This window comes from Dermacentor albipictus, unplaced genomic scaffold (genome assembly GCF_038994185.2).
Source record: "Dermacentor albipictus isolate Rhodes 1998 colony unplaced genomic scaffold, USDA_Dalb.pri_finalv2 scaffold_18, whole genome shotgun sequence".
NCBI classification, from domain to species: Eukaryota; Metazoa; Arthropoda; class Arachnida; order Ixodida; family Ixodidae; genus Dermacentor; species Dermacentor albipictus.
This window is the reverse complement of record NW_027225572.1, coordinates 4,051,554-4,076,590: the sequence shown is the minus strand read 5'-3', so window position 1 is coordinate 4,076,590 and position 25,037 is coordinate 4,051,554. Positions and strand designations below refer to the sequence as shown.

The 25,037-nt window shown below is 47.8% G+C and overlaps 1 protein-coding gene across 31 annotated transcripts in view; it reads right to left on the bottom strand.

Annotated features, from left to right (window-relative positions):
• LOC135908732 (nascent polypeptide-associated complex subunit alpha, muscle-specific form-like) overlaps positions 1 to 25,037 on the bottom strand; it is a 236,484-nt gene that overhangs the window by 92,053 nt on the left and 119,394 nt on the right. For 29 of the 31 annotated variants that reach the window (XM_070529168.1, XM_065440583.1, XM_070529173.1 and 26 more), the window contains 31 exons: positions 22,763 to 22,831; positions 22,639 to 22,698; positions 21,393 to 21,458; positions 21,257 to 21,313; positions 21,120 to 21,167; positions 19,621 to 19,689; positions 19,494 to 19,550; positions 15,767 to 15,832; positions 15,624 to 15,680; positions 15,485 to 15,532; positions 14,369 to 14,434; positions 14,232 to 14,288; positions 14,095 to 14,139; positions 13,962 to 14,009; positions 12,846 to 12,911; positions 12,710 to 12,766; positions 12,574 to 12,621; positions 9,180 to 9,248; positions 9,056 to 9,115; positions 7,810 to 7,875; positions 7,674 to 7,730; positions 7,537 to 7,584; positions 6,038 to 6,106; positions 5,911 to 5,967; positions 2,184 to 2,249; positions 2,041 to 2,097; positions 1,902 to 1,949; positions 786 to 851; positions 647 to 703; positions 510 to 554; positions 377 to 424 (listed from right to left, as the gene is read on the bottom strand). In XM_070529168.1, the coding sequence (XP_070385269.1) occupies positions 377 to 424; positions 510 to 554; positions 647 to 703; positions 786 to 851; positions 1,902 to 1,949; positions 2,041 to 2,097; positions 2,184 to 2,249; positions 5,911 to 5,967; positions 6,038 to 6,106; positions 7,537 to 7,584; positions 7,674 to 7,730; positions 7,810 to 7,875; positions 9,056 to 9,115; positions 9,180 to 9,248; positions 12,574 to 12,621; positions 12,710 to 12,766; positions 12,846 to 12,911; positions 13,962 to 14,009; positions 14,095 to 14,139; positions 14,232 to 14,288; positions 14,369 to 14,434; positions 15,485 to 15,532; positions 15,624 to 15,680; positions 15,767 to 15,832; positions 19,494 to 19,550; positions 19,621 to 19,689; positions 21,120 to 21,167; positions 21,257 to 21,313; positions 21,393 to 21,458; positions 22,639 to 22,698; positions 22,763 to 22,831 (1,797 nt within the window). The remainder of the gene's footprint in view (positions 1 to 376; positions 425 to 509; positions 555 to 646; positions 704 to 785; positions 852 to 1,901; positions 1,950 to 2,040; positions 2,098 to 2,183; positions 2,250 to 5,910; positions 5,968 to 6,037; positions 6,107 to 7,536; positions 7,585 to 7,673; positions 7,731 to 7,809; positions 7,876 to 9,055; positions 9,116 to 9,179; positions 9,249 to 12,573; positions 12,622 to 12,709; positions 12,767 to 12,845; positions 12,912 to 13,961; positions 14,010 to 14,094; positions 14,140 to 14,231; positions 14,289 to 14,368; positions 14,435 to 15,484; positions 15,533 to 15,623; positions 15,681 to 15,766; positions 15,833 to 19,493; positions 19,551 to 19,620; positions 19,690 to 21,119; positions 21,168 to 21,256; positions 21,314 to 21,392; positions 21,459 to 22,638; positions 22,699 to 22,762; positions 22,832 to 25,037) is intronic. The other 2 variants (XM_070529192.1, XM_070529197.1) reach the window with 2 other exon arrangements.

Here is a 25,037-nt window from a genome sequence, read left to right as displayed (position 1 = left end):
AACAAAGCAGAGTGCATAGCGTTCAATAACTAAATACTGCTGATGGTATAAGGGGTGTGCTCGCCGTGTTCCTTCAAGGTTGAATGTTTAAAAAAAAACGAGTTGCCTATTTGAAAGGATACGCTGTTTTAGTTGTAGAAACATGCATGGAAGTAAGAGAAAGAAAATGCGTCCAAAATTCGGTAAAGAGAGCCATGCTGAGGCACGTTAGTGCTTCTCACGAGATGGCGCATGATTAAATTATTCGAACTAGCAATTACACAATTTTGTCTATATGTTTATTTACCCAGATTTGAGATGACAACAGCTCGAAAATCTATATAGGAATAGGAATATATAGGAATCTATATAGGAATCTGTATAGAAAAGCTCGTACGGTGGTCGAGGAGCAGGCGGTGGAGGTTGATACGGAGGACCAGGAGGTCTGGAAGTGGGAGAAATTCGTCGTCACCATTACATTCATCGGGGGATGTAGGTCACGGGAAAAATAAGCTTAGAGCGACGCTTACGGCGGTCTTGCCACAGGAGGAGGTCTCCGTGGGGGAGGAGGGGGTCTATAAATGTAGAAGCCATTCAGGGTGTCAAAGGCAGTGTGCGTAAATAATTATATGCTTGGAAGTTGAGGTGGCAATATTTCTTTTCTTACGGAGGTCGGGTAACAGGAGGTGGTCCTGGCGGTGGTCTCGGCGAAGGAGGAGGTGGTCTAAAAGAGGAAGCGTCAGTTAGCGCCCGCAGTATTACAGCGACTATAGTATTTCAGTAGCCGAGGGCCACGGGCTCCTTACAGTGGTCTCGCCGAGGGAGGTGGAGGCGTGTACGCAGGTGGAGGCCGTCCCGAAGGGCGCCGAGGTCTGTGAAAGGGGCAGAGAACGTTCTATCCGGCTTCCGAACGAGAAGCAATCAGCGGAAGAATACTCGTGCATTTACATGGCACCTGCTATTTTTTTTTTACGTCGGAGTATATTTCTGGCGTAACAGAGCGCCGTTGCAATGAGCGGTAATTGCCTGCTCGTTATTCGTAATGCGCCGGTGATAAAAAAATATGTATGTGTTTATGAGAGTGGCTTGTTGGGCTAGGCGGTTACGCTAGAAGAATGCCACTAGGAGAATGGGGGACGTCGTTTTCATGAATGAAGTTCAGTTGTTAGTCCAGCCACCTTGCTGTCACTTTGTCTATGTGTGCTTCTGGATTTTTCTACTTTCATGTTTGCTCCCATTCTCGTAGTGTATTGCGTGCGTTTATGTGTTTAAAGAAAGCTTCACTAATTATCAGTTTATGTGTTCACCTTCGGGCACACCATTGCGAAATTAAGGCTGAGCAGTACTAAATGCGCGTTCCTCCAGAAGGCGACCGCCCAGCAGTACTTTCAGCAACTTGTGTGCTATTTTTTCTGACCGCAGAGAGCACACTCGTACGAGTGGAAATGTCGACATGTAACCCGAATAAAGCATCGTTGTTCTATTCATCAATTTAAACTGGTTTGCTGTGCCCCGGACAACTGAAAACTCACTGCAGCGCATCAGAGGCGCTACTGTAGACCTACTATTGCGGTCGGCTTACCGCGATTGAGTGAACATTTCGAGTTACCAAACTGAGTGTTGCAATATGCACACGTTCGGTTTTGTGGGGTTAAATGCTCTTACAAAAGGAGGAATTCAGCGTTGCAGCCAGAAAAGCGTGTGAGAAGCCGTTCGTGGCAAATTATCTGGCACGCCAATGCACTCTAGAAAACTCTTTGGAACGATGTCTCGAAACTCTTGTGTTAGCCTTGAGATTAAAATTATGTAAATTCTTCTAGAAAGCCGCATGTCGCGGCAAAACGGCAAATACCACCGATAAGCAAAAGAGGAGAGACAAAGTAATGGGAAATCACAAATGAATTTGGGAAATGCATTCATACGGTGGCCTCGGCGAAGGTGCTGGCGGCTGGTACGGCGGACCAGGGGGGCTGAAATTGGGGAAGTGATAAGGACGTTGGCCTAAGCGGTTGCCGAGAAATATTCAATTGTAAACACATGAAGAGGTCGTGAAAGCCTTACGGTGGTCTGGCCACTGGAGGGGGCCCTGGAGGGGGTCTGGGCGGCGAAGGTGGTGGTCTGTAACGCACAGTTTATGCGGACTCATGTCTCGTGTGTTGTATTAGATACTGGTTGAGTAATGAATGAACACAGCCGTTTCTTACGGAGGTCTGGCCACAGGAGGTGGAGGAGGGAATGCAGGTGGGGGTCGCGGTGAAGGAACTTGTGGTCTGCAAAACGTTTGCGCAATACATATTAGGGTTCGAAGCGGGCTCCGAGCGCTGGTGGTTATGCTTAGTACGAACGTTGATTTGTTCCTTCGAAATACTGGAATTAATGTGCTGTATGCGCGAGAATTCGAGATGGAGCGTCAGATGCTCATGTACGTAATATTTATAGAAGTGAATTAGTCTTTAGGGTGGCCTTGAAGAGCTGATTGAAAGAGGATTACCGTCTCGTAGTTTTATGATAACTGTATATCAACTATATTCAGCTTTTGTTACGTAAACAATGTTCCTAGATATACTACACACAATGAAATCAGAAATGGTATTCACTCTCAAAGGTAGCCTGCAATTTGAATACATATTGAAAACATTGGTGTAATATTGCATAGCTATAATTTGCCGACATTTCGCTGTACGATACCTGCCAAGGCTCAAAGACGGTGCCCACAAGGGAGTAACAAATAAAATATATCGATATTCACATTGCCGTAATCTAGAAATCTAACAGCATGAGTACCTCCCGTGCCAAGCCATCTTAAGTATGTGGGCTACGCAAAGTAAACATTGTGTAACTAATTATTACATTGCGTAATGCTCCCTGAGCTAGTTGCTTCTGAACATGCACCATTATCATCACTGTTCAATTGCAAAACATTTATTGCAGTTTTCTAAGTGAATTATTACTATATGTTTGACATGTACGTTTGACATGTACGCATGCAAAAGAAAAGGGTAATTGGGATTCACTGGGCTAAGTGCTCAGAAATCGAAGCCGTAATCGCAAAAGCAGGCTACACTTATGGTAGGTGAACGCAGGTATTGCTCTACCTAGCATTAACACAGTCATCTATAAATACCAAACTAATAACCTTTTTACGGGAAAGAATCAGATGCGAGAACTGAATTCTCATAAACTCGTCCAGACTCGTAAAGGACTGTCATTCTGCCCACGCTGCGTCAACGGCCATGTACGATGGGCCTGCGCTGTCTCTCACGCGGGCGCCAGCTCGGTATTTAGCCTCGGGAGGTTGCCTCCGGCCATTGGTTGCAGCAGCTCGTCGGGGTCTTGGTGAGCGCTCTTTCTTTGTTTCAGGAGCGCGCATCTTTGCGATTGTGTCTCTCTGTGTTCTGCTTCTCCTTTCCACTGCCTTGGGGCGCACGGTGACAAGAGCGTTGGCTGAAATTGGCAGGTGACCCTTTCTAGGCACATCCCAACTCTCATTATTTCTATGCGGGGCGTCCCTGTCGTCCAATATTGACGGCTGTGTGGCACTTTGGCATCCAGGTGCTGTGTAGTTGTAAACACGTATGCTTACCACTGCATCGAACTGCCCTACTGCATTCAAACGCCACGGAATAAATCTTGCAAGCGTCGCTTAGACTGTTCCTCGCTCCGGTCCAGAGTTGCGAGAGGTGGCAGCGTGCGTCCACGCGACAGGCGCAGCCCGCGCTGCTTGTTTGACGTTCGAGTAGCGTGCGCGCTGCACAACTGGGGAGGAGCGCATTTTGGTGTCTCCCAAGTGGCGACGGAGTTGCGAGAGTTCGTGTCTCTGTGCGCGAGTGGTTGCCACCGAGAGAACGAACTGTGGCAAAACACAGGGCAGGCTGACGCTCGCTTAACACGCTGCCACAGGTGCCTACAAAGAGGCAACAATTTGAAGCGCACCCTGCGGTGAGCATTAGCCGCGTGACTGGCTTCGATCAGGTATGCACATGAGGCCTGCTGCCTCTCTCGAGAAAGAACGTACAGGTAACGCCAGGGGCACTTGTAACGCAGCGATAAGAGTTTGCCATGTGCTAAAATATGATAAAGAACAACGTTGCCGGGAACGTAACATCACTGCTCAACATGCACAGCCCGAAACAAGCCTAAAGGCGAAATAGCTGGTGTGACTCTCGAAACTGTCGGCAGGAGCAATGTTAGTGCTCGTGCTGCTCCGTGAAAAGCCAGCCTAAGTGCTGAATAGAATGTTCGACGGTGGCAGTCCCGGAGGAAGTGCGGACATCTTTATGCCATGGGACGAAAGCGTTAGACACTCGGAAGGCGTCAGCTCAGTGGGGAGCTCGGTGAATAATCACTCAGACGGGCTGCATAGCGGTAGGATGGCTTTTGGAAATAGTTTCTGCCTTTTGTATCTTCGACTGGTCCCCTCCATCTTCCGGCAGATCTGGTGATCCTCAGAGGGTGAGGACGCAGACCGAACACGTCACTCGGAGGACCAAATGGCCTCGTTACTGCAGCAACCACCTGGTTTCGACTGTACTAAGCCCGTGGCGCTGCCGTGAAGCACGGTGGACGCGGGACGAGCGTCCGTCAAGCAGGCGGTGGTCGCCGACAGCAGCGACGCTGTGCGGTGATGACGGAAACGATTCAGTCGCGACGACCGGGCTGCTCGAAGACGGAGGCGAACGATCGAGAGGAGCCCACCGAACGCGCGCCCTCTCTCAACGAGGCAACGCCGCTCGCGAGAGCGCTCAGACAGGACCAGGCGAAGATAGGCAATTATACATACAACATAAATGGCATGGAGGAAAACACTGGTATCCTTACTCTGTGAAGTACAGAGAAATCGATGCCCGAATTGCAAAGAAACGGTGTAATACTTCTAGGTAGACGCATGCAGGCTGTGTCAGTAAAGACGTTGGAAATTCTGTGAACACTGGGTAGCTCAGATAACAGCCTTTGACGGGATAGTTTTTACCACAGCTGTGTAAAAATAGATTCCCTGAGCTACATACTCCTACAATCAGAAAATCGATCAACTTTTATTCCAAAGAATCAGGGGACCGGTATTACACAACAATTGAAGCGCATAACCACCGTGCAGACAAAGAGTTTTGGACTGGCAAAATCATAAGGCTGCTCAACATGGCGCAACAACACATTCCGGCTGACTTGGTCCGCTAAAATCGAAACTGCAAGACGAAAAAACCGCAAGTTGTGTCCGCCTATGAGAGCCTTGTGAGAGACGTCGCAGGATTCGCCTAGTCGTCAAGCGAGCATAAGTAGGCGGGCTCGTCAAAGCGGCGATCGCGTGATGATTCATCAGATGTGTTATATACGAAAGCTCGTATAAGCTCTCCTGTCCTTCATACTTTGTGGTTGCATGCGATTGCGCTGTATCAATTTTTATGTCAAGTATGCACTAACTCGCCCAGAAAGAAGTATTAATGAGGTGGTCGTCGAATTGACGGCGGAGCTTGGAAGGCGTGTTACCGAGGCCTATAAATGGAAGAGATGTCTGGCCACGCGCCCAAAAACGTTATCTCTCTTCAGAACGTACCTAGTGCCCAAAGAATGGTCGTTGTTTGTCTCACGTGAGTCTCCTTTCTTAAAAACGCCACCCTCGCTACTTTTTTGTTCAAATTGAAACGTCAGGCACATAACACGCATGCCGTTCGCCCCCTGGAAGCGGTTAAGAAAGAATTGGGACTGGATGACGGCTACGCTTGGGGAGAGGATAGGCGCCGCCAAAGTGGTGCAGTTCTCTGATGAGTGGTGGTTCGCTGCGCAAGGAAATCCTAACGAGCATTACTGTGTTCTCGCCACAGGACTAGCCGTCGTGGAACAGAAGGTGCATCGTGCAATGCCCTTGAAGCGTTCGGGTATGTTTTGCATGGTGATGTGTGTCTGAACACACACTGCGACGTCATGTTTCCTTACTGTGGTCTGGCGACAGGAGGTGGTCCCACAGGAGGCCTCGGGGAAGGAAACGGTGGTCTACAAAAGAAAGCAGTATTTGGTGGGTGTGAGAAAAGCAGGGAAGGGAGAAACAGCATGAATATCTTACGGTGGTCTCGCCACAGGTGGGGGTGGAGGCTGGTACGCAGGTGGGGGCCGTGGGGACGGACGCTGGGGTCTGTGAAGGTGGAGGCGATAAATAACAGGGGCAGCGAAGACAAGTGCGAATATTGGCTACATATTATTTGGATAAAGCATTTTAGATGTCGGGTGGCTTCCATGTCAGAAATACAGAAACAAGAGCTCATGCCAAGTTTGCAGAAGATTGAATTTGCGTGGAAATTAAATGTTGGGCGTATTGTTTTGAAGACTTTTGGGAATATTCGGTTCTTCATGACATAATTTATGGTTTGCACACTGATTTCGTGCTTCTTGGGTCTTTCCTCGACCGACCATCAGATGTACTGAAAATAAAATTATTGAGTTTTAATCCAAGGCATCTGTCTCCGAGTTCAGCCGCTTTTTTTTTCCCTATAGCTGCTGTCAGTGTACGTTGCCGTTATCGTGGGCCAATCCCGGTGATAGTGAAGCCTAAAATTGTGCGCCAAATCGACGAATGGGCATTTGAAACAGGGCATTAGTTTGCTTTCAATCTTACGTCTTCCCCTTAGAAACATTGTCTTAGTCATGATAAATATATGTAATATGGGATATCATACCGAGATAACCATTCCCTACAGAACATTTCAATTATATATATGGCCATTCTCTACATATCGTGACTGCATCTCAATGCGTACGCGACAACTACAGTTCAGCCTGCCAAACGTTTTCAACTGCAAATCGACCAATATGGCAAGTACGGCTGCGGACGCACACGAATACGAGAAGACAATGTGCTGCTTTGAGCATCGGCCTTCTAGGCCAGTTTACCAGTCCTAACGGATTTACACACAATCTCGGTCGATCGGTCTGCGAACTTCATAGCGCAGCCTTAGTTTTAACTTGCATATACGTTTAGGACCTGAGTTCGGCCCTTATCTCTTCTTGTCCTTCGGACCAACTCGGACCTGTTTCGGCGCCATGGTCGGGCGCCTCAACTCACACCTACTCTGGAATAAATTAGCGGTTTCTCTTTGCTGGCTGATCACTGACCCGACCCGTGTGCGTAGCCCTTTATACGCAACATCCTCTAAATAAGGTGTTAACTGTTGGGGATTTTACTGACCAAAAGGGCAATGCGATTATAAGGCACCCTGTCGCGGGGAAGGCGAGGGCAACGTACCACTGCACCCAGTGCAGTGGTACGTGAGCGTATTTCCATTCCGCCCGCATCGCAATTCTGGCGACGAGATCGAACACGCCTCCACGAGATCAAAAACCACTGTGTCGTGAGGCGTGTTATGCGGAAGACACGGGGATACCCGCATGACCTGTGGTTAACTCATCGAAACCGCTGCAATCCCCCGTGCTAGTGCATAGCACACAAAACATGACTACGCAATTAGAGATACATATACCGCGGAATAAAGGAGAACAGACCAAGCAATTTAAGAGCGAATATTAGATATTGCATGATGAAGTAAAATTATGGAATTGATTTCATACGGTGGTCTAGGCGCAGGTGGTGGTGGCTGGTACGGCGGGCCAGGGGGACTGGAATGGTGGAAATGATAACGATGTAGATCTAAGCGGTTCTGAGCCATTTCAAATGGAGTACACATAAGAGGCCGTGAAAGTCTTACGGCGGTCTCGCCACTGGAGGGGGCCCTGGAGGAGGCCTGGGGGGAGGAGGTGGTGGTCTGCAAGGGACAGTTGATGAGGGTTTATGTCTTATAATACGTAGTGGTTGAAGAGTGAATGAGAGCAGTCGTTTCTTACGGAGGTCTGGCTACAGGAGGTGGAGGAGGGAATGCCGTTGGGGGTCGCGGTGAGGGAACCTGCGGTCTGCAAAATGTTTGTGCAATACGTATTAAGGTGCAAGGCAAACTCGTTTGCCAAATACAAGTGTCTACTCCAATGTAATGATTCAGTAGGAGCTGCTTGTTCCTATTTTACACTGGCTTGAAGAATTCATTTATGTAATATGTATAAATATAGGAGCAGAATACTGTTTAAGGGGCTTCGGGAAAGCTGGTATAGGCATCTTTACATTGCTTAATTAAAAATTCAAATTTGCTTGCGTTGCTATTCTTACTTAAACACCAAATATAAATCCAAGTGTTCGGAGAATAATGACGTAGATCACAAAGAGTACCTATAAATCGAAGAGACTCAACACCAGTAGGTCTGAATATAAGAGTGAAAATACACGTCGTTTAGTCAAAAGTGTAAAGTGCGAAGCGCTCAAAATTCATGTAACTGTTGTAGAATAGATTGAATTGCCAACAGAGGTTGATAGAAAAAATTCGCTGCAGTTTTCTCGGCAGATGAGTACTCGATGTTTTATATGAAATAAATATCTGCAGGTTATGGTGCTTGAGTATATCGACTGCTAAAAAAGTAAAGCCCTAATTGAAATAACAAGCTTTAAGTGTTGTAGGCAGACAAATAAGCATCAGTCACACTCAAATTATCACGGGTAACGACAATCCTCAAAGTGATAAAAGCTTAGTGTTCAAACGACTACTTCGACACTCGCAATAACCTCGCGCTGATGAATTCGGCATTACAATCAATATCGGTTTAGTTTATTGGCCGAAATAAAAACTGGCAGGCAGAAAAACGCTAGTTGTATGTGCTTATCAAGCGTTCGTCAGAGATGTGGCTTCTTTTCACTCGTCATATGGTAAGCGTGTTATAGCGTGTTGATAAAATTTCCATGTCGATTGCTTCATTATAAATATGTCATCCTATATAAGAAAGCTCGTAACGGAGGTCGAGGAACTGGTGCTGGAGGTTGATACGGTGTACCAGGAGGGCTGAAGGTGGCATGAATGTCGGGTTACCATTAGAGCTGTGCGTCAAACTATGCGATAAAAACTCACAAAGGCAATATAATGCTAATGAGCCTGAAAGTTGTCTGGGTCGTGGTGGTCAATAAGAGCGCAAAGGTTTCAAATTGTGCGCGGCCATTTTGTTATGTTGCGTGTTTCCCGAGATAGAAAGTTGGGCAATACATTCTTACGGCGGTCTGCCGACAGGAGGTGGTCCCGGAGGAGGAGGTCTCGGGGAAGGAAATGGTGCCCTATAAGAGGAAGCAATATTTAGTGCTTGCGAGATCATCAAGCAAAGAGGCGTTAGCATCTTACGGTGGTGTCGACACAGGCGGAGGTGGGGGCTGGTACGCAGGTGGGGGCCGTGGGGAAGGACGCTGGGGTCTGTGAATGTGGAGGTGAAACATATGCCGTGCATTAAGTGCGATGAACACCGAGTAGTAGACATTGCGCGTGGGCGTACACTTCACCGTGTTTGATGCGATCTCTTGGCATTCTGCAAATACCAATGATTGTCGAATTGCTAAATTTACAGAAAAGTGCGCTTGAGTCGAAAGTAATTGAGCGTTGTTTTCGTTCCTTATTAACGAGGAAGTGTTTGAGATGTCTTAACTGCTCACTCAACTCTTACAAATTAGCAGCTTTATTCACAGTCGCATGCACTACAATAAGCTTTATTTTATTGTTCAACAGCTTTTACTTTGATTAAGTAAACTGACCCGCTGATGCACAATATTACGAGATGACAATTTGCACCACTGAGCACCCATCAGTTTTCATCAGCGCTCGTCATGCTCAATTGCTGGTTGCAGTAGCTGGGTAGCGACTTGTATAGCGACGAAGTTTCTTCCGACGAACCACAGAATTACTTAAATGGCAGGTCATGGCTTTTATGAAGCGCCGCACAAAAAACGTTAAAACCTTTCGCACCGAGTCGCCGCAGGGAATATTATTTTGAATGCAGAGCATTGTACACCCCAATACGCGGAAAGGCGTCGTAGGCGTAGTGGCCGAAAGACGGTAGCAAATATGATCGACGACGGAAATAGTAAAAAAAGCGGGACAAAACGCTGGAATTGACAGGAAATTTCTCAGGGAGGTTGCTGCGAGCAAAGTAAATCCATTGATCTAAATATACAATTTAGTACTTCTCGGCCTGGTTGGGAACCGAACCCGGGCGCCCGGGGTGCGAGACAAGCACGCAACACCGACGGCTCGGTGGCTCCGCGGTTCTGGTTGTCTAAAGGCGTGCTTAGTGCTCGCGTCATTGCGCACGTGATGGAGCAGCCGATGGGGAGGAGGTGGCGCAACGTCATGAGTTAGAAAATGAGCGGGTTCATGAAGTCCCGAGGACTGCATACGGTACAATGCTTTCGAATTCCCACACGTAAGCAGTAATAAGTGTCTCTGCCGAATTTCTTTGCAGCTCACGGAGTTTAGTCCTGCGAGTGGATGCAGAAGCACGAATTCTTGCGTATTACATGGCATTACGCGCATCTTGGTCTGATTGGAGTTTGTCGAGCACTCCTGGTTCGTTACGTCCTCAGTTTCGTATAGATGCAATGATTGCTGTTGTAGACCCCGCCGCTGCCAAACGAATGAGATGATGATTCCGCGGCTTTCTGCAACTCAGTCTGCGTCAACTCTGCGGAAAAGCAGCGCTAGCCAGGAGACGCTAGGACCAGTTTTAGAGTGCAACTAAAATACGCAGCCATCGCCCGGCATGGAAGCCACGAGAAATGAAACTGCCCTTTACCGATTCCCATTCCGCGCCTATATCGGGGGTATAGTAAAGGCCGAAGTCTCCAACCACAAAGCGTACATACAGGACGCGAGAAAAAGCGAGACAACAGCGCTTCCCTTTTCTGTTGAAGTCGTTGAGCAAGCAGGCCAAATGGGCAGACTTCTAAATGTTTTTGGGTCAAGTGCTCTGATGGCATGCGCTTTGCGAGGGCGGACTTCACTACGGCGCTCCACAAGGCAAGTGCCCAGTCAAGTCGAAAGCTGGACACATGCGGTTCAATATGAGCGGTGAATTTGCTGGCGCGATATGGCTGCATGTGATATTGAATACTCTTCCTGCATTCCTCACTAGGATGGGTGTCAGGGCGCCGCTGTTGCTATGCTTGGTTTCGACACGGGTTGCTCGCCGAAACATTAACTTGCTTACCCCTGATGAACTTGTTTCATAGGGAACTCAGTAATTTTATTTTAATCGGAAATTCCTTCAACTGCATCACTTTGTGCCTTCCTTTCCTTCCACCGGCAAGTAAATCACGCGCTGAGATATGGCTGATAGAACGCAAGCGGTCACCTGCTGGCTGCAGTCATTGGCTGTTCTTCCGTATTAGTAATTTTCCGTCCACACCCTGCATTTGTTGGAACTGTATTCTTGTCATACCTCGAACATTCCCGCCCAGTGAAAAGTAACCTCGAACCGGTTGTGACTCGTGTCCCAGCGGTAAAGAAAGAACCCATCAGTGGTATTGACAGCGCCTCTCGATTGGCGTCGAGAGAGACCTACATCGACGCAGCGAGCGTCGTTCGCGTGACGTCATCGCGAGGGCTCGTGCGCCACGTGAGCTGTGCTGTTCTGGCGTTGCCCGGGTTCCACCTGCATTGTTTTTGTCCGTTCGCTCTCGTTCTCTGCTAATTACGGGGGGCCTTTAAAACGCATTGCTTCCGTGTTTTCTTCCCTCAAGCTTTCTTCAAATGAGAACAGGCATTCCCAAGCAGCAGTATATTTCTCGCGAGGAACATCACAGTGCGAGCCGACGACGCTTAGTTAAGCGAGGTCCGGACTTTTCATGCTCTGTTATGGTCTCCGCAGTGGCAGCTTGCGTGTAAAGTACAAAGACAAGGTCCCGAAAACATACGCTAGAAGATTCCGGAACACTCTTCATTACGGCACATATAGAGACCGTGAAAGAATGTTTAGTTTTCATATAAACATGCAAAACTCGTAGAGAATACGCGTAATCAACGTAATGAAAATGTACTTCTAGGAAACATTTGCAGCTGTGGGGGCGAACACCTGGTAGAAACCTGCAAGTGGGCTTTACCATAAAGGACCTATGGCTTCGTTTAGAATCTGCATAGACAGCTCTCGTGGTTTGTGAACCATAGGTGATCATTTTCATTTGATTGACATCTCGTTTGTGACACTACGGCAGCCGGATATCCTGCTTCGGCGTCTCTGCTCCGATCGTGCTTGGAAAAGATAGCGAGGCGCGTGCCAAGCTTCGCCTTCCTCGTCCTGCGTTCCTGCTCCAAACAAACAAATGGCGCTGGCGGCCAACGTGTCAGACTTGACCGAAGACATTTAGTCAGAAACTTTGTACGCAATACAGAAACGTAGCATGAAAAGAACGATTGCTGGTGTGTTGCCTCTCGGCGACACTCCGTCAAGTACCATTGGTCAAGTGACAAAAACAGCAACACTTGCTGCGTGGTAACAAGCATGTAAGAATCTGCTGGCTACATACAGTTACCAATGAATCCTTACCAACTGGCTCAGCTTTTTCTCGTTCTACCGTTTCTGCAACATTTCTCTCAATTTTAACTCGCTAAAGCTTCCCGCCTAGTGTAAATTTGTTTACGCTACTAGTAACGCTACTGATACCCCTACTATTATCGTCGAACCATTCCAGAGAAGAAGGGGAAAATACTGCACAAGAAATATGATGAATATTTGCAAGTGCTTTCATACGGTGGTCTAGGCGCAGGTGCTGGTGGCTGGTACGGTGGACCAGGGGGGCTGAAATTGTGGAAATAATAAGAATGTTGGCCTAAGCAGTCGTTAGTGACTTCAATGGAATACACAGATGAGGCCATGAAAATCTTACGGTGGTCTCGCCACCGGAGGGGGCCCTGGAGGCGGTCTGGGGGGAGGAGGTGGTGGTCTGAAAGGGACAGTTGATGAGAGTTCATGTATTACACTAGACAGTGGTTGAACGGTGAATGAGTGCAGGCGTTTCTTACGGAGGTCTGGCCACTGGAGGTGGAGGAGGGAATGTAGGTGGGGGTCGCGGTGAGGGAACTTGTGGTCTGCAAAATAATTGTGCATTTATCATGTATCTAGATGGTGGATACAAAGTGCAAGCACGTCTTCTAAATACGCGCGTAGCTTCATTTCATTTTTTTTCAAGGTGCATTACACACCAGGATTCGACATCACCTGCTCGATAGTTCTTTTATGCAACATATGTAACCCCTGATTGGTGTGTTGAATAGTAGGCAAAAGCTGATTAAACGTGTATACATTTTTGATATTTTATATGGTTGTAATTTGCCGGCATTTATAGACAGCGAGCAGTTTCAATCGAAGCAGTTGAGTAATATGTGAGATATATATTCCTAAACGTTAAGCAGTAAATCAGATTTAGAAATGATACCTTCATGGAGAAGCCGTACAAGTCTCTAAAAATATAGTGGCTGCTATACATAAGCGATTAGGACGTGTCTTGGGAAGACAAAAGAAAATAAATTAGGGCGGATGGCGCTCAGTGGAAAAATTCTGAATATTTGATATGGGGGCTGCTCGCCATGCTCCTTCACTGTGCCAAACACTAAAAAATGAATGCCATATGAAAAGGATACGCTTTATTAGTTTCAGAAGAAGTTGAGTTTGGCCAAGTTTGTGTTTACTGCATATTAGATTGACCGCAAATAAAGACGGGTAAGCGCAGTTCATAGTTACCGACCATGTCGTTTTTGTGTTTGCTTCCGCTGCGCCTGCCTTTATTTGCGGTCAATAAGATATGCCCTGTTAGTTGTAGGGAGGACGTGGAAGTAACTAAGTGAACTAACTGGAGGTAAGCTGGCAATTGCACACTTACACAGCTCGAAAATCTAATTAACGGGAGGTTTCAAGTCCGCGAACCAAAACCTTTATATCTAGAATTCCTATGGTACTCGCAAAAAGCTGAGGCTGCTAAATTGAGCGGAGCATTAGATATCGGGTGTTGAATCTTGTAAGTCCCAAGAGCAGGAGTGGCTGTTTCTGCATCGTCATGTAGCAAACATGTGTGAGCGTCAGCCAGCAATGGCGCCGCGATATGCAACAAGTGATGGATAAATGTATAGGAAAGCTCGTACGGTGGTCGAGGAGCAGGCGGTGGAGGTTGATACGGAGGACCAGGAGGTCTGGAAGTAGGAGAAATTCGTCGTCACCATTACATTCATCGGGGGATGTAGGTCACGGGAAAAATAAGCTTAGAGCGACGCTTACGGCGGTCTTGCCACAGGAGGAGGTCTCCGTGGGGGAGGAGGGGGTCTATAAATGTAGAAGCCATTCAGGGTGTCAAAGGCAGTGCGCGTAAATAATTATATGCTTGGAAGCTGAGGTGGCAATATTTCTTTTCTTACGGAGGTCGGGTAACAGGAGGCGGTCCTGGCGGTGGTCTCGGCGAAGGAGGAGGTGGTCTAAAAGAGGAAGCGTCAGTTAGCGCTCGCAGTATTACAGCGACTAGTATTTCAGTAGCCGAGGGCCACGGGCTCCTTACAGTGGTCTCGCCGAGGGAGGTGGAGGCGTGTACGCAGGTGGAGGCCGTCCCGAAGGGCGCCGAGGTCTGTGAAAGGAGCAGAGAACGTTCTATCCGGCTTCCGAACGAGAAGCAATCAGCGGAAGAATACTCGTGTATTTACATGGCACCTGCGATTTTTTTTTTACGTCGGAGTATATTTCTGGCGTAACAGAGCGCCGTTGCAATGAGCGGTAATTGCCTGCTCGTTATTCGTAATGCGCCGGTGATAAAAAAATATGTATGTGTTTATGAGAGTGGCTTGTTGGGCTAGGCGGTTACGCTAGAAGAATGCCACTAGGAGAATGGGGGACGTCGTTTTCATGAATGAAGTTCAGTTGTTAGTCCAGCCACCTTGCTGTCACTTTGTCTATGTGTGCTTCTGGATTTTTCTACTTTCATGTTTGCTCCCATTCTCGTAGTGTATTGCGTGCGTTTATGTGTTTAAAGAAAGCTTCACTAATTATCAGTTTATGTGTTCACCTTCGGGCACACCATTGCGAAATTAAGGCTGAGCAGTAGTAAATGCGCGTTCCTCCAGAAGGCGACCGCCCAGCAGTACTTTCAGCAACTTGTGTGCTATTTTTTCTGACCGCAGAGGGCACACTCGTACGAGTGGAAATGTCGACATGTAACCCGAATAAAGCATCGTTGTTCTATTCATCAATTTAAACTGGTTTGCTGTGCCCCGGACAACTGAAAACTCACTGCAGCGCATCAGAGGCGCTACTGTAGACCTACTATTGCGGTCGGCTTACCGCGATTGAGTGAACATTTCGAGTTACCAAACTGAGTGTTGCAATATGCACACGTTCGGTTTTGTGGGGTTAAATGCTCTTACAAAAGGAGGAATTCAGCGTTGCAGCCAGAAAAGCGTGTGAGAAGCCGTTCGTGGCAAATTATCTGGCACGCCAATGCACTCTAGAAAACTCTTTGGAACGATGTCTCGAAACTCTTGTGTTAGCCTTGAGATTAAAATTATGTAAATTCTTCTAGAAAGCCGCATGTCGCGGCAAAACGGCAAATACCACCGATAAGCAAAAGAGGAGAGACAAAGTAATGGGAAATCACAAATGAATTTGGGAAATGCATTCATACGGTGGCCTCGGCGAAGGTGCTGGCGGCTGGTACGGCGGACCAGGGGGGCTGAAATTGGGGAAGTGATAAGGACGTTGGCCTAAGCGGTTGCCGAGAAATATTCAATTGTAAACACATGAAGAGGTCGTGAAAGCCTTACGGTGGTCTGGCCACTGGAGGGGGCCCTGGAGGGGGTCTGGGCGGCGAAGGTGGTGGTCTGTAACGCACAGTTTATGCGGACTCATGTCTCGTGTGTTGTATTAGATACTGGTTGAGTAATGAATGAACACAGCCGTTTCTTACGGAGGTCTGGCCACAGGAGGTGGAGGAGGGAATGCAGGTGGGGGTCGCGGTGAAGGAACTTGTGGTCTGCAAAACGTTTGCGCAATACATATTAGGGTTCGAAGCGGGCTCCGAGCGCTGGTGGTTATGCTTAGTACGAACGTTGATTTGTTCCTTCGAAATACTGGAATTAATGTGCTGTATGCGCGAGAATTCGAGATGGAGCGTCAGATGCTCATGTACGTAATATTTATAGAAGTGAATTAGTCTTTAGGGTGGCCTTGAAGAGCTGATTGAAAGAGGATTACCGTCTCGTAGTTTTATGATAACTGTATATCAACTATATTCAGCTTTTGTTACGTAAACAATGTTCCTAGATATACTACACACAATGAAATCAGAAATGGTATTCACTCTCAAAGGTAGCCTGCAATTTGAATACATATTGAAAACATTGGTGTAATATTGCATAGCTATAATTTGCCGACATTTCGCTGTACGATACCTGCCAAGGCTCAAAGACGGTGCCCACAAGGGAGTAACAAATAAAATATATCGATATTCACATTGCCGTAATCTAGAAATCTAACAGCATGAGTACCTCCCGTGCCAAGCCATCTTAAGTATGTGGGCTACGCAAAGTAAACATTGTGTAACTAATTATTACATTGCGTAATGCTCCCTGAGCTAGTTGCTTCTGAACATGCACCATTATCATCACTGTTCAATTGCAAAACATTTATTGCAGTTTTCTAAGTGAATTATTACTATATGTTTGACATGTACGTTTGACATGTACGCATGCAAAAGAAAAGGGTAATTGGGATTCACTGGGCTAAGTGCTCAGAAATCGAAGCCGTAATCGCAAAAGCAGGCTACACTTATGGTAGGTGAACGCAGGTATTGCTCTACCTAGCATTAACACAGTCATCTATAAATACCAAACTAATAACCTTTTTACGGGAAAGAATCAGATGCGAGAACTGAATTCTCATAAACTCGTCCAGACTCGTAAAGGACTGTCATTCTGCCCACGCTGCGTCAACGGCCATGTACGATGGGCCTGCGCTGTCTCTCACGCGGGCGCCAGCTCGGTATTTAGCCTCGGGAGGTTGCCTCCGGCCATTGGTTGCAGCAGCTCGTCGGGGTCTTGGTGAGCGCTCTTTCTTTGTTTCAGGAGCGCGCATCTTTGCGATTGTGTCTCTCTGTGTTCTGCTTCTCCTTTCCACTGCCTTGGGGCGCACGGTGACAAGAGCGTTGGCTGAAATTGGCAGGTGACCCTTTCTAGGCACATCCCAACTCTCATTATTTCTATGCGGGGCGTCCCTGTCGTCCAATATTGACGGCTGTGTGGCACTTTGGCATCCAGGTGCTGTGTAGTTGTAAACACGTATGCTTACCACTGCATCGAACTGCCCTACTGCATTCAAACGCCACGGAATAAATCTTGCAAGCGTCGCTTAGACTGTTCCTCGCTCCGGTCCAGAGTTGCGAGAGGTGGCAGCGTGCGTCCACGCGACAGGCGCAGCCCGCGCTGCTTGTTTGACGTTCGAGTAGCGTGCGCGCTGCACAACTGGGGAGGAGCGCATTTTGGTGTCTCCCAAGTGGCGACGGAGTTGCGAGAGTTCGTGTCTCTGTGCGCGAGTGGTTGCCACCGAGAGAACGAACTGTGGCAAAACACAGGGCAGGCTGACGCTCGCTTAACACGCTGCCACAGGTGCCTACAAAGAGGCAACAATTTGAAGCGCACCCTGCGGTGAGCATTAGCCGCGTGACTGGCTTCGATCAGGTATGCACATGAGGCCTGCTGCCTCTCTCGAGAAAGAACGTACAGGTAACGCCAGGGGCACTTGTAACGCAGCGATAAGAGTTTGCCATGTGCTAAAATATGATAAAGAACAACGTTGCCGGGAACGTAACATCACTGCTCAACATGCACAGCCCGAAACAAGCCTAAAGGCGAAATAGCTGGTGTGACTCTCGAAACTGTCGGCAGGAGCAATGTTAGTGCTCGTGCTGCTCCGTGAAAAGCCAGCCTAAGTGCTGAATAGAATGTTCGACGGTGGCAGTCCCGGAGGAAGTGCGGACATCTTTATGCCATGGGACGAAAGCGTTAGACACTCGGAAGGCGTCAGCTCAGTGGGGAGCTCGGTGAATAATCACTCAGACGGGCTGCATAGCGGTAGGATGGCTTTTGGAAATAGTTTCTGCCTTTTGTATCTTCGACTGGTCCCCTCCATCTTCCGGCAGATCTGGTGATCCTCAGAGGGTGAGGACGCAGACCGAACACGTCACTCGGAGGACCAAATGGCCTCGTTACTGCAGCAACCACCTGGTTTCGACTGTACTAAGCCCGTGGCGCTGCCGTGAAGCACGGTGGACGCGGGACGAGCGTCCGTCAAGCAGGCGGTGGTCGCCGACAGCAGCGACGCTGTGCGGTGATGACGGAAACGATTCAGTCGCGACGACCGGGCTGCTCGAAGACGGAGGCGAACGATCGAGAGGAGCCCACCGAACGCGCGCCCTCTCTCAACGAGGCAACGCCGCTCGCGAGAGCGCTCAGACAGGACCAGGCGAAGATAGGCAATTATACATACAACATAAATGGCATGGAGGAAAACACTGGTATCCTTACTCTGTGAAGTACAGAGAAATCGATGCCCGAATTGCAAAGAAACGGTGTAATACTTCTAGGTAGACGCATGCAGGCTGTGTCAGTAAAGACGTTGGAAATTCTGTGAACACTGGGTAGCTCAGATAACAGCCTTTGACGGGATAGTTTTTACCACAGCTGTGTAAAAATAGATTCCCTGAGCTACATACTCCTACAATCAGAAAATCGATCAACTTTTATTCCAAAGAATCAGGGGACCGGTATTACACAACAATTGAAGCGCATAACCACCGTGCAGACAAAGAGTTTTGGACTGGCAAAATCATAAGGCTGCTCAACATGGCGCAACAACACATTCCGGCTGACTTGGTCCGCTAAAATCGAAACTGCAAGACGAAAAAACCGCAAGTTGTGTCCGCCTATGAGAGCCTTGTGAGAGACGTCGCAGGATTCGCCTAGTCGTCAAGCGAGCATAAGTAGGCGGGCTCGTCAAAGCGGCGATCGCGTGATGATTCATCAGATGTGTTATATACGAAAGCTCGTATAAGCTCTCCTGTCCTTCATACTTTGTGGTTGCATGCGATTGCGCTGTATCAATTTTTATGTCAAGTATGCACTAACTCGCCCAGAAAGAAGTATTAATGAGGTGGTCGTCGAATTGACGGCGGAGCTTGGAAGGCGTGTTACCGAGGCCTATAAATGGAAGAGATGTCTGGCCACGCGCCCAAAAACGTTATCTCTCTTCAGAACGTACCTAGTGCCCAAAGAATGGTCGTTGTTTGTCTCACGTGAGTCTCCTTTCTTAAAAACGCCACCCTCGCTACTTTTTTGTTCAAATTGAAACGTCAGGCACATAACACGCATGCCGTTCGCCCCCTGGAAGCGGTTAAGAAAGAATTGGGACTGGATGACGGCTACGCTTGGGGAGAGGGTAGGCGCCGCCAAAGTGGTGCAGTTCTCTGATGAGTGGTGTTTCGCTGCGCAAGGAAATCCTAACGAGCATTACTGTGTTCTCGCCACAGGACTAGCCGTCGTGGAACAGAAGGTGCATCGTGCAATGCCCTTGAAGCGTTCGGGTATGTTTTGCATGGTGATGTGTGTCTGAACACACACTGCTACGTCATGTTTCCTTACGGTGGTCTGGCGACAGGAGGTGGTCCGACAGGAGGCCTCGGGGAAGGAAACGGTGGTCTACAAAAGAAAGCAGTATTTGGTGGGTGTGAGAAAAGCAGGGAAGGGAGAAACAGCATGAATATCTTACGGTGGTCTCGCCACAGGTGGGGGTGGAGGCTGGTACGCAGGTGGGGGCCGTGGGGACGGACGCTGGGGTCTGTGAAGGTGGAGGCGATAAATAACAGGGGCAGCGAAGACAAGTGCGAATATTGGCTACATATTATTTGGATAAAGCATTTTAGATGTCGGGTGGCTTCCATGTCAGAAATACAGAAACAAGAGCTCATGCCAAGTTTGCAGAAGATTGAATTTGCGTGGAAATTAAATGTTGGGCGTATTGTTTTGAAGACTTTTGGGAATATTCGGTTCTTCATGACATAATTTATGGTTTGCACACTGATTTCGTGCTTCTTGGGTCTTTCCTCGACCGACCATCAGATGTACTGAAAATAAAATTATTGAGTTTTAATCCAAGGCATCTGTCTCCGAGTTCAGCCGCTTTTTTTTTCCCTATAGCTGCTGTCAGTGTACGTTGCCGTTATCGTGGGCCAATCCCGGTGATAGTGAAGCCTAAAATTGTGCGCCAAATCGACGAATGGGCATTTGAAACAGGGCATTAGTTTGCTTTCAATCTTACGTCTTCCCCTTAGAAACATTGTCTTAGTCATGATAAATATATGTAATATGGGATATCATATCGAGATAACCATTCCCTACAGAACATTTCAATTATATATATGGCCATTCTCTACATATCGTGACTGCATCTCAATGCGTACGCGACAACTACAGTTCAGCCTGCCAAACGTTTTCAACTGCAAATCGACCAATATGGCAAGTACGGCTGCGGACGCACACGAATACGAGAAGACAATGTGCTGCTTTGAGCATCGGCCTTCTAGGCCAGTTTACCAGTCCTAACGGATTTACACACAATCTCGGTCGATCGGTCTGCGAACTTCATAGCGCAGCCTTAGTTTTAACTTGCATATACGTTTAGGACCTGAGTTCGGCCCTTATCTCTTCTTGTCCTTCGGACCAACTCGGACCTGTTTCGGCGCCATGGTCGGGCGCCTCAACTCACACCTACTCTGGAATAAATTAGCGGTTTCTCTTTGCTGGCTGATCACTGACCCGACCCGTGTGCGTAGCCCTTTATACGCAACATCCTCTAAATAAGGTGTTAACTGTTGGGGATTTTACTGACCAAAAGGGCAATGCGATTATAAGGCACCCTGTCGCGGGGAAGGCGAGGGCAACGTACCACTGCACCCAGTGCAGTGGTACGTGAGCGTATTTCCATTCCGCCCGCATCGCAATTCCGGCGACGGGATCGAACACGCCTCCACGAGATCAAAAACCACTGTGTCGTGAGGCGTGTCATGTGGAAGACACGGGGATACCCGCATGACCTGTGGTTAACTCATCGAAACCGCTGCAATCCCCCGTGCTAGTGCATAGCACACAAAACATGACTACGCAATTAGAGATACATATACCGCGGAATAAAGGAGAACAGACCAAGCAATTTAAGAGCGAATATTAGATATTGCATGATGAAGTAAAATTATGGAATTGATTTCATACGGTGGTCTAGGCGCAGGTGGTGGTGGCTGGTACGGCGGGCCAGGGGGACTGGAATGGTGGAAATGATAACGATGTAGATCTAAGCGGTTCTGAGCCATTTCAAATGGAGTACACATAAGAGGCCGTGAAAGTCTTACGGTGGTCTCGCCACTGGAGGGGGCCCTGGAGGAGGCCTGGGGGGAGGAGGTGGTGGTCTGCAAGGGACAGTTGATGAGGGTTTATGTCTTATAATACGTAGTGGTTGAAGAGTGAATGAGAGCAGACGTTTCTTACGGAGGTCTGGCTACAGGAGGTGGAGGAGGGAATGCCGTTGGGGGTCGCGGTGAGGGAACCTGCGGTCTGCAAAATGTTTGTGCAATACGTATTAAGGTGCAAGGCAAACTCGTTTGCCAAATACAAGTGTCTACTCCAATGTAATGATTCAGTAGGAGCTGCTTGTTCCTATTTTACACTGGCTTGAAGAATTCATTTATGTAATATGTATAAATATAGGAGCAGAATACTGTTTAAGGGGCTTCGGGAAAGCTGGTATAGGCATCTTTACATTGCTTAATTAAAAATTCAAATTTGCTTGCGTTGCTATTCTTACTTAAACACCAAATATAAATCCAAGTGTTCGGAGAATAATGACGTAGATCACAAAGAGTACCTATAAATCGAAGAGACTCAACACCAATAGGTCTGAATATAAGAGTGAAAATACACGTCGTTTAGTCAAAAGTGTAAAGTGCGAAGCGCTCAAAATTCATGTAACTGTTGTAGAATAGATTGAATTGCCAACAGAGGTTGATAGAAAAAATTCGCTGCAGTTTTCTCGGCAGATGAGTACTCGATGTTTTATATGAAATAAATATCTGCAGGTTATGGTGCTTGAGTATATCGACTGCTAAAAAAGTAAAGCCCTAATTGAAATAACAAGCTTTAAGTGTTGTAGGCAGACAAATAAGCATCAGTCACACTCAAATTATCATGGGTAACGACAATCCTCAAAGTGATAAAAGCTTAGTGTTCAAACGACTACTTTGACACTCGCAATAACCTCGCGCTGATGAATTCGGCATTACAATCAATATCGGTTTAGTTTATTGGCCGAAATAAAAACTGGCAGGCAGAAAAACGCTAGTTGTATGTGCTTATCAAGCGTTCGTCAGAGATGTGGCTTCTTTTCACTCGTCATATGGCAAGCGTGTTATAGCGTGTTGATAAAATTTCCATGCCGATTGCTTCATTATAAATATGTCATCCTATATAAGAAAGCTCGTTACGGAGGTCGAGGAACTGGTGCTGGAGGTTGATACGGTGTACCAGGAGGGCTGAAGGTGGCATGAATGTCGGGTTACCATTAGAGCTGTGCGTCAAACTATGCGATAAAAACTCACAAAGGCAATATAATGCTAATGAGCCTGAAAGTTGTCTGGGTCGTGGTGGTCAATAAGAGCGCAATGGTTTCAAATTGTGCGCGGCCATTTTGTTATGTTGCGTGTTTCCCGAGATAGAAAGTTGGGCAATACATTCTTACGGCGGTCTGCCGACAGGAGGTGGTCCCGGAGGAGGAGGTCTCGGGGAAGGAAACGGTGCCCTATAAGAGGAAGCAATATTTAGTGCTTGCGAGATCATCAAGCAAAGAGGCGTTAGCATCTTACGGTGGTGTCGACACAGGCGGAGGTGGGGGCTGGTACGCAGGTGGGGGCCGTGGGGAAGGACGCTGGGGTCTGTGAATGTGGAGGTGAAACATATGCCGTGCATTAAGTGCGATGAACACCGAGTAGTAGACATTGCGCGTGGGCGTACACTTCACCGTGTTTGATGCGATCTCTTGGCATTCTGCAAATACCAATGATTGTCGAATTGCTAAATTTACAGAAAAGTGCGCTTGAGTCGAAAGTAATTGAGCGTTGTTTTCGTTCCTTATTAACGAGGAAGTGTTTGAGATGTCTTAACTGCTCACTCAACTCTTACAAATTAGCAGCTTTATTCACAGTCGCATGCACTACAATAAGCTTTATTTTATTGTTCAACAGCTTTTACTTTGATTAAGTAAACTGACCCGCTGATGCACAATATTACGAGATGACAATTTGCACCACTGAGCACCCATCAGTTTTCATCAGCGCTCGTCATGCTCAATTGCTGGTTGCAGTAGCTGGGTAGCGACTTGTATAGCGACGAAGTTTCTTCCGACGAACCACAGAATTACTTAAATGGCAGGTCATGGCTTTTATGAAGCGCCGCACAAAAAAACGCTAAAACCTTTCGCACCGAGTCGCCGTAGGGAATATTATTTTGAATGCAAAGCATTGTACACCCCAATACGCGGAAAGGCGTCGTAGGCGTAGTGGCCGAAAGACGGTAGCAAATATGATCGACGACGGAAATAGTAAAAAAAGCGGGACAAAACGCTGGAATTGACAGGAAATTTCTCAGGGAGGTTGCTGCGAGCAAAGTAAATCCATTGATCTAAATATACAATTCAGTACTTCTCGGCCTGGTTGGGAACCGAACCCGGGCGCCCGGGGTGCGAGACAAGCACGCAACACCGACGGCTCGGTGGCTCCGCGGTTCTGGTTGTCTAAAGGCGTGCTTAGTGCTCGCGTCATTGCGCACGTGATGGAGCAGCCGATGGGGAGGAGGTGGCGCAACGTCATGAGTTAGAAAATGAGCGGGTTCATGAAGTCCCGAGGACTGCATACGGTACAATGCTTTCGAATTCCCACACGTAAGCAGTAATAAGTGTCTCTGCCGAATTTCTTTGCAGCTCACGGAGTTTAGTCCTGCGAGTGGATGCAGAAGCACGAATTCTTGCGTATTACATGGCATTACGCGCATCTTGGTCTGATTGGAGTTTGTCGAGCACTCCTGGTTCGTTACGTCCTCAGTTTCGTATAGATGCAATGATTGCTGTTGTAGACCCCGCCGCTGCCAAACGAATGAGATGATGATTCCGCGGCTTTCTGCAACTCAGTCTGCGTCAACTCTGCGGAAAAGCAGCGCTAGCCAGGAGACGCTAGGACCAGTTTTAGAGTGCAACTAAAATACGCAGCCATCGCCCGGCATGGAAGCCACGAGAAATGAAACTGCCCTTTACCGATTCCCATTCCGCGCCTATATCGGGGGTATAGTAAAGGCCGAAGTCTCCAACCACAAAGCGTACATACAGGACGCGAGAAAAAGCGAGACAACAGCGCTTCCCTTTTCTGTTGAAGTCTTTGAGCAAGCAGGCCAAATGGGCAGAATTCTAAATGTTTTTGGGTCAAGTGCTCTGATGGCATGCGCTTTGCGAGGGCGGACTTCACTACGGCGCTCCACAAGGCAAGTGCCCAGTCAAGTCGAAAGCTGGACACATGCGGTTCAATATGAGCGGTGAATTTGCTGGCGCGATATGGCTGCATGTGATATTGAATACTCTTCCTGCATTCCTCACTAGGATGGGTGTCAGGGCGCCGCTGTTGCTATGCTTGGTTTCGACACGGGTTGCTCGCCGAAACATTAACTTGCTTACCCCTGATGAACTTGTTTCATAGGGAACTGAGTAATTTTATTTTAATCGGAAATTCCTTCAACTGCATCACTTTGTGCCTTCCTTTCCTTCCACCGGCAAGTAAATCACGCGCTGAGATATGGCTGATAGAACGCAAGCGGTCACCTGCTGGCTGCAGTCATTGGCTGTTCTTCCGTATTAGTAATTTTCCGTCCACACCCTGCATTTGTTGGAACTGTATTCTTGTCATACCTCGAACATTCCCGGCCAGTGAAAAGTAACCTCGAACCGGTTGTGACTCGTGTCCCAGCGGTAAAGAAAGAACCCATCAGTGGTATTGACAGCGCCTCTCGATTGGCGTCGAGAGAGACCTACATCGACGCAGCGAGCGTCGTTCGCGTGACGTCATCGCGAGGGCTCGTGCGCCACGTGAGCTGTGC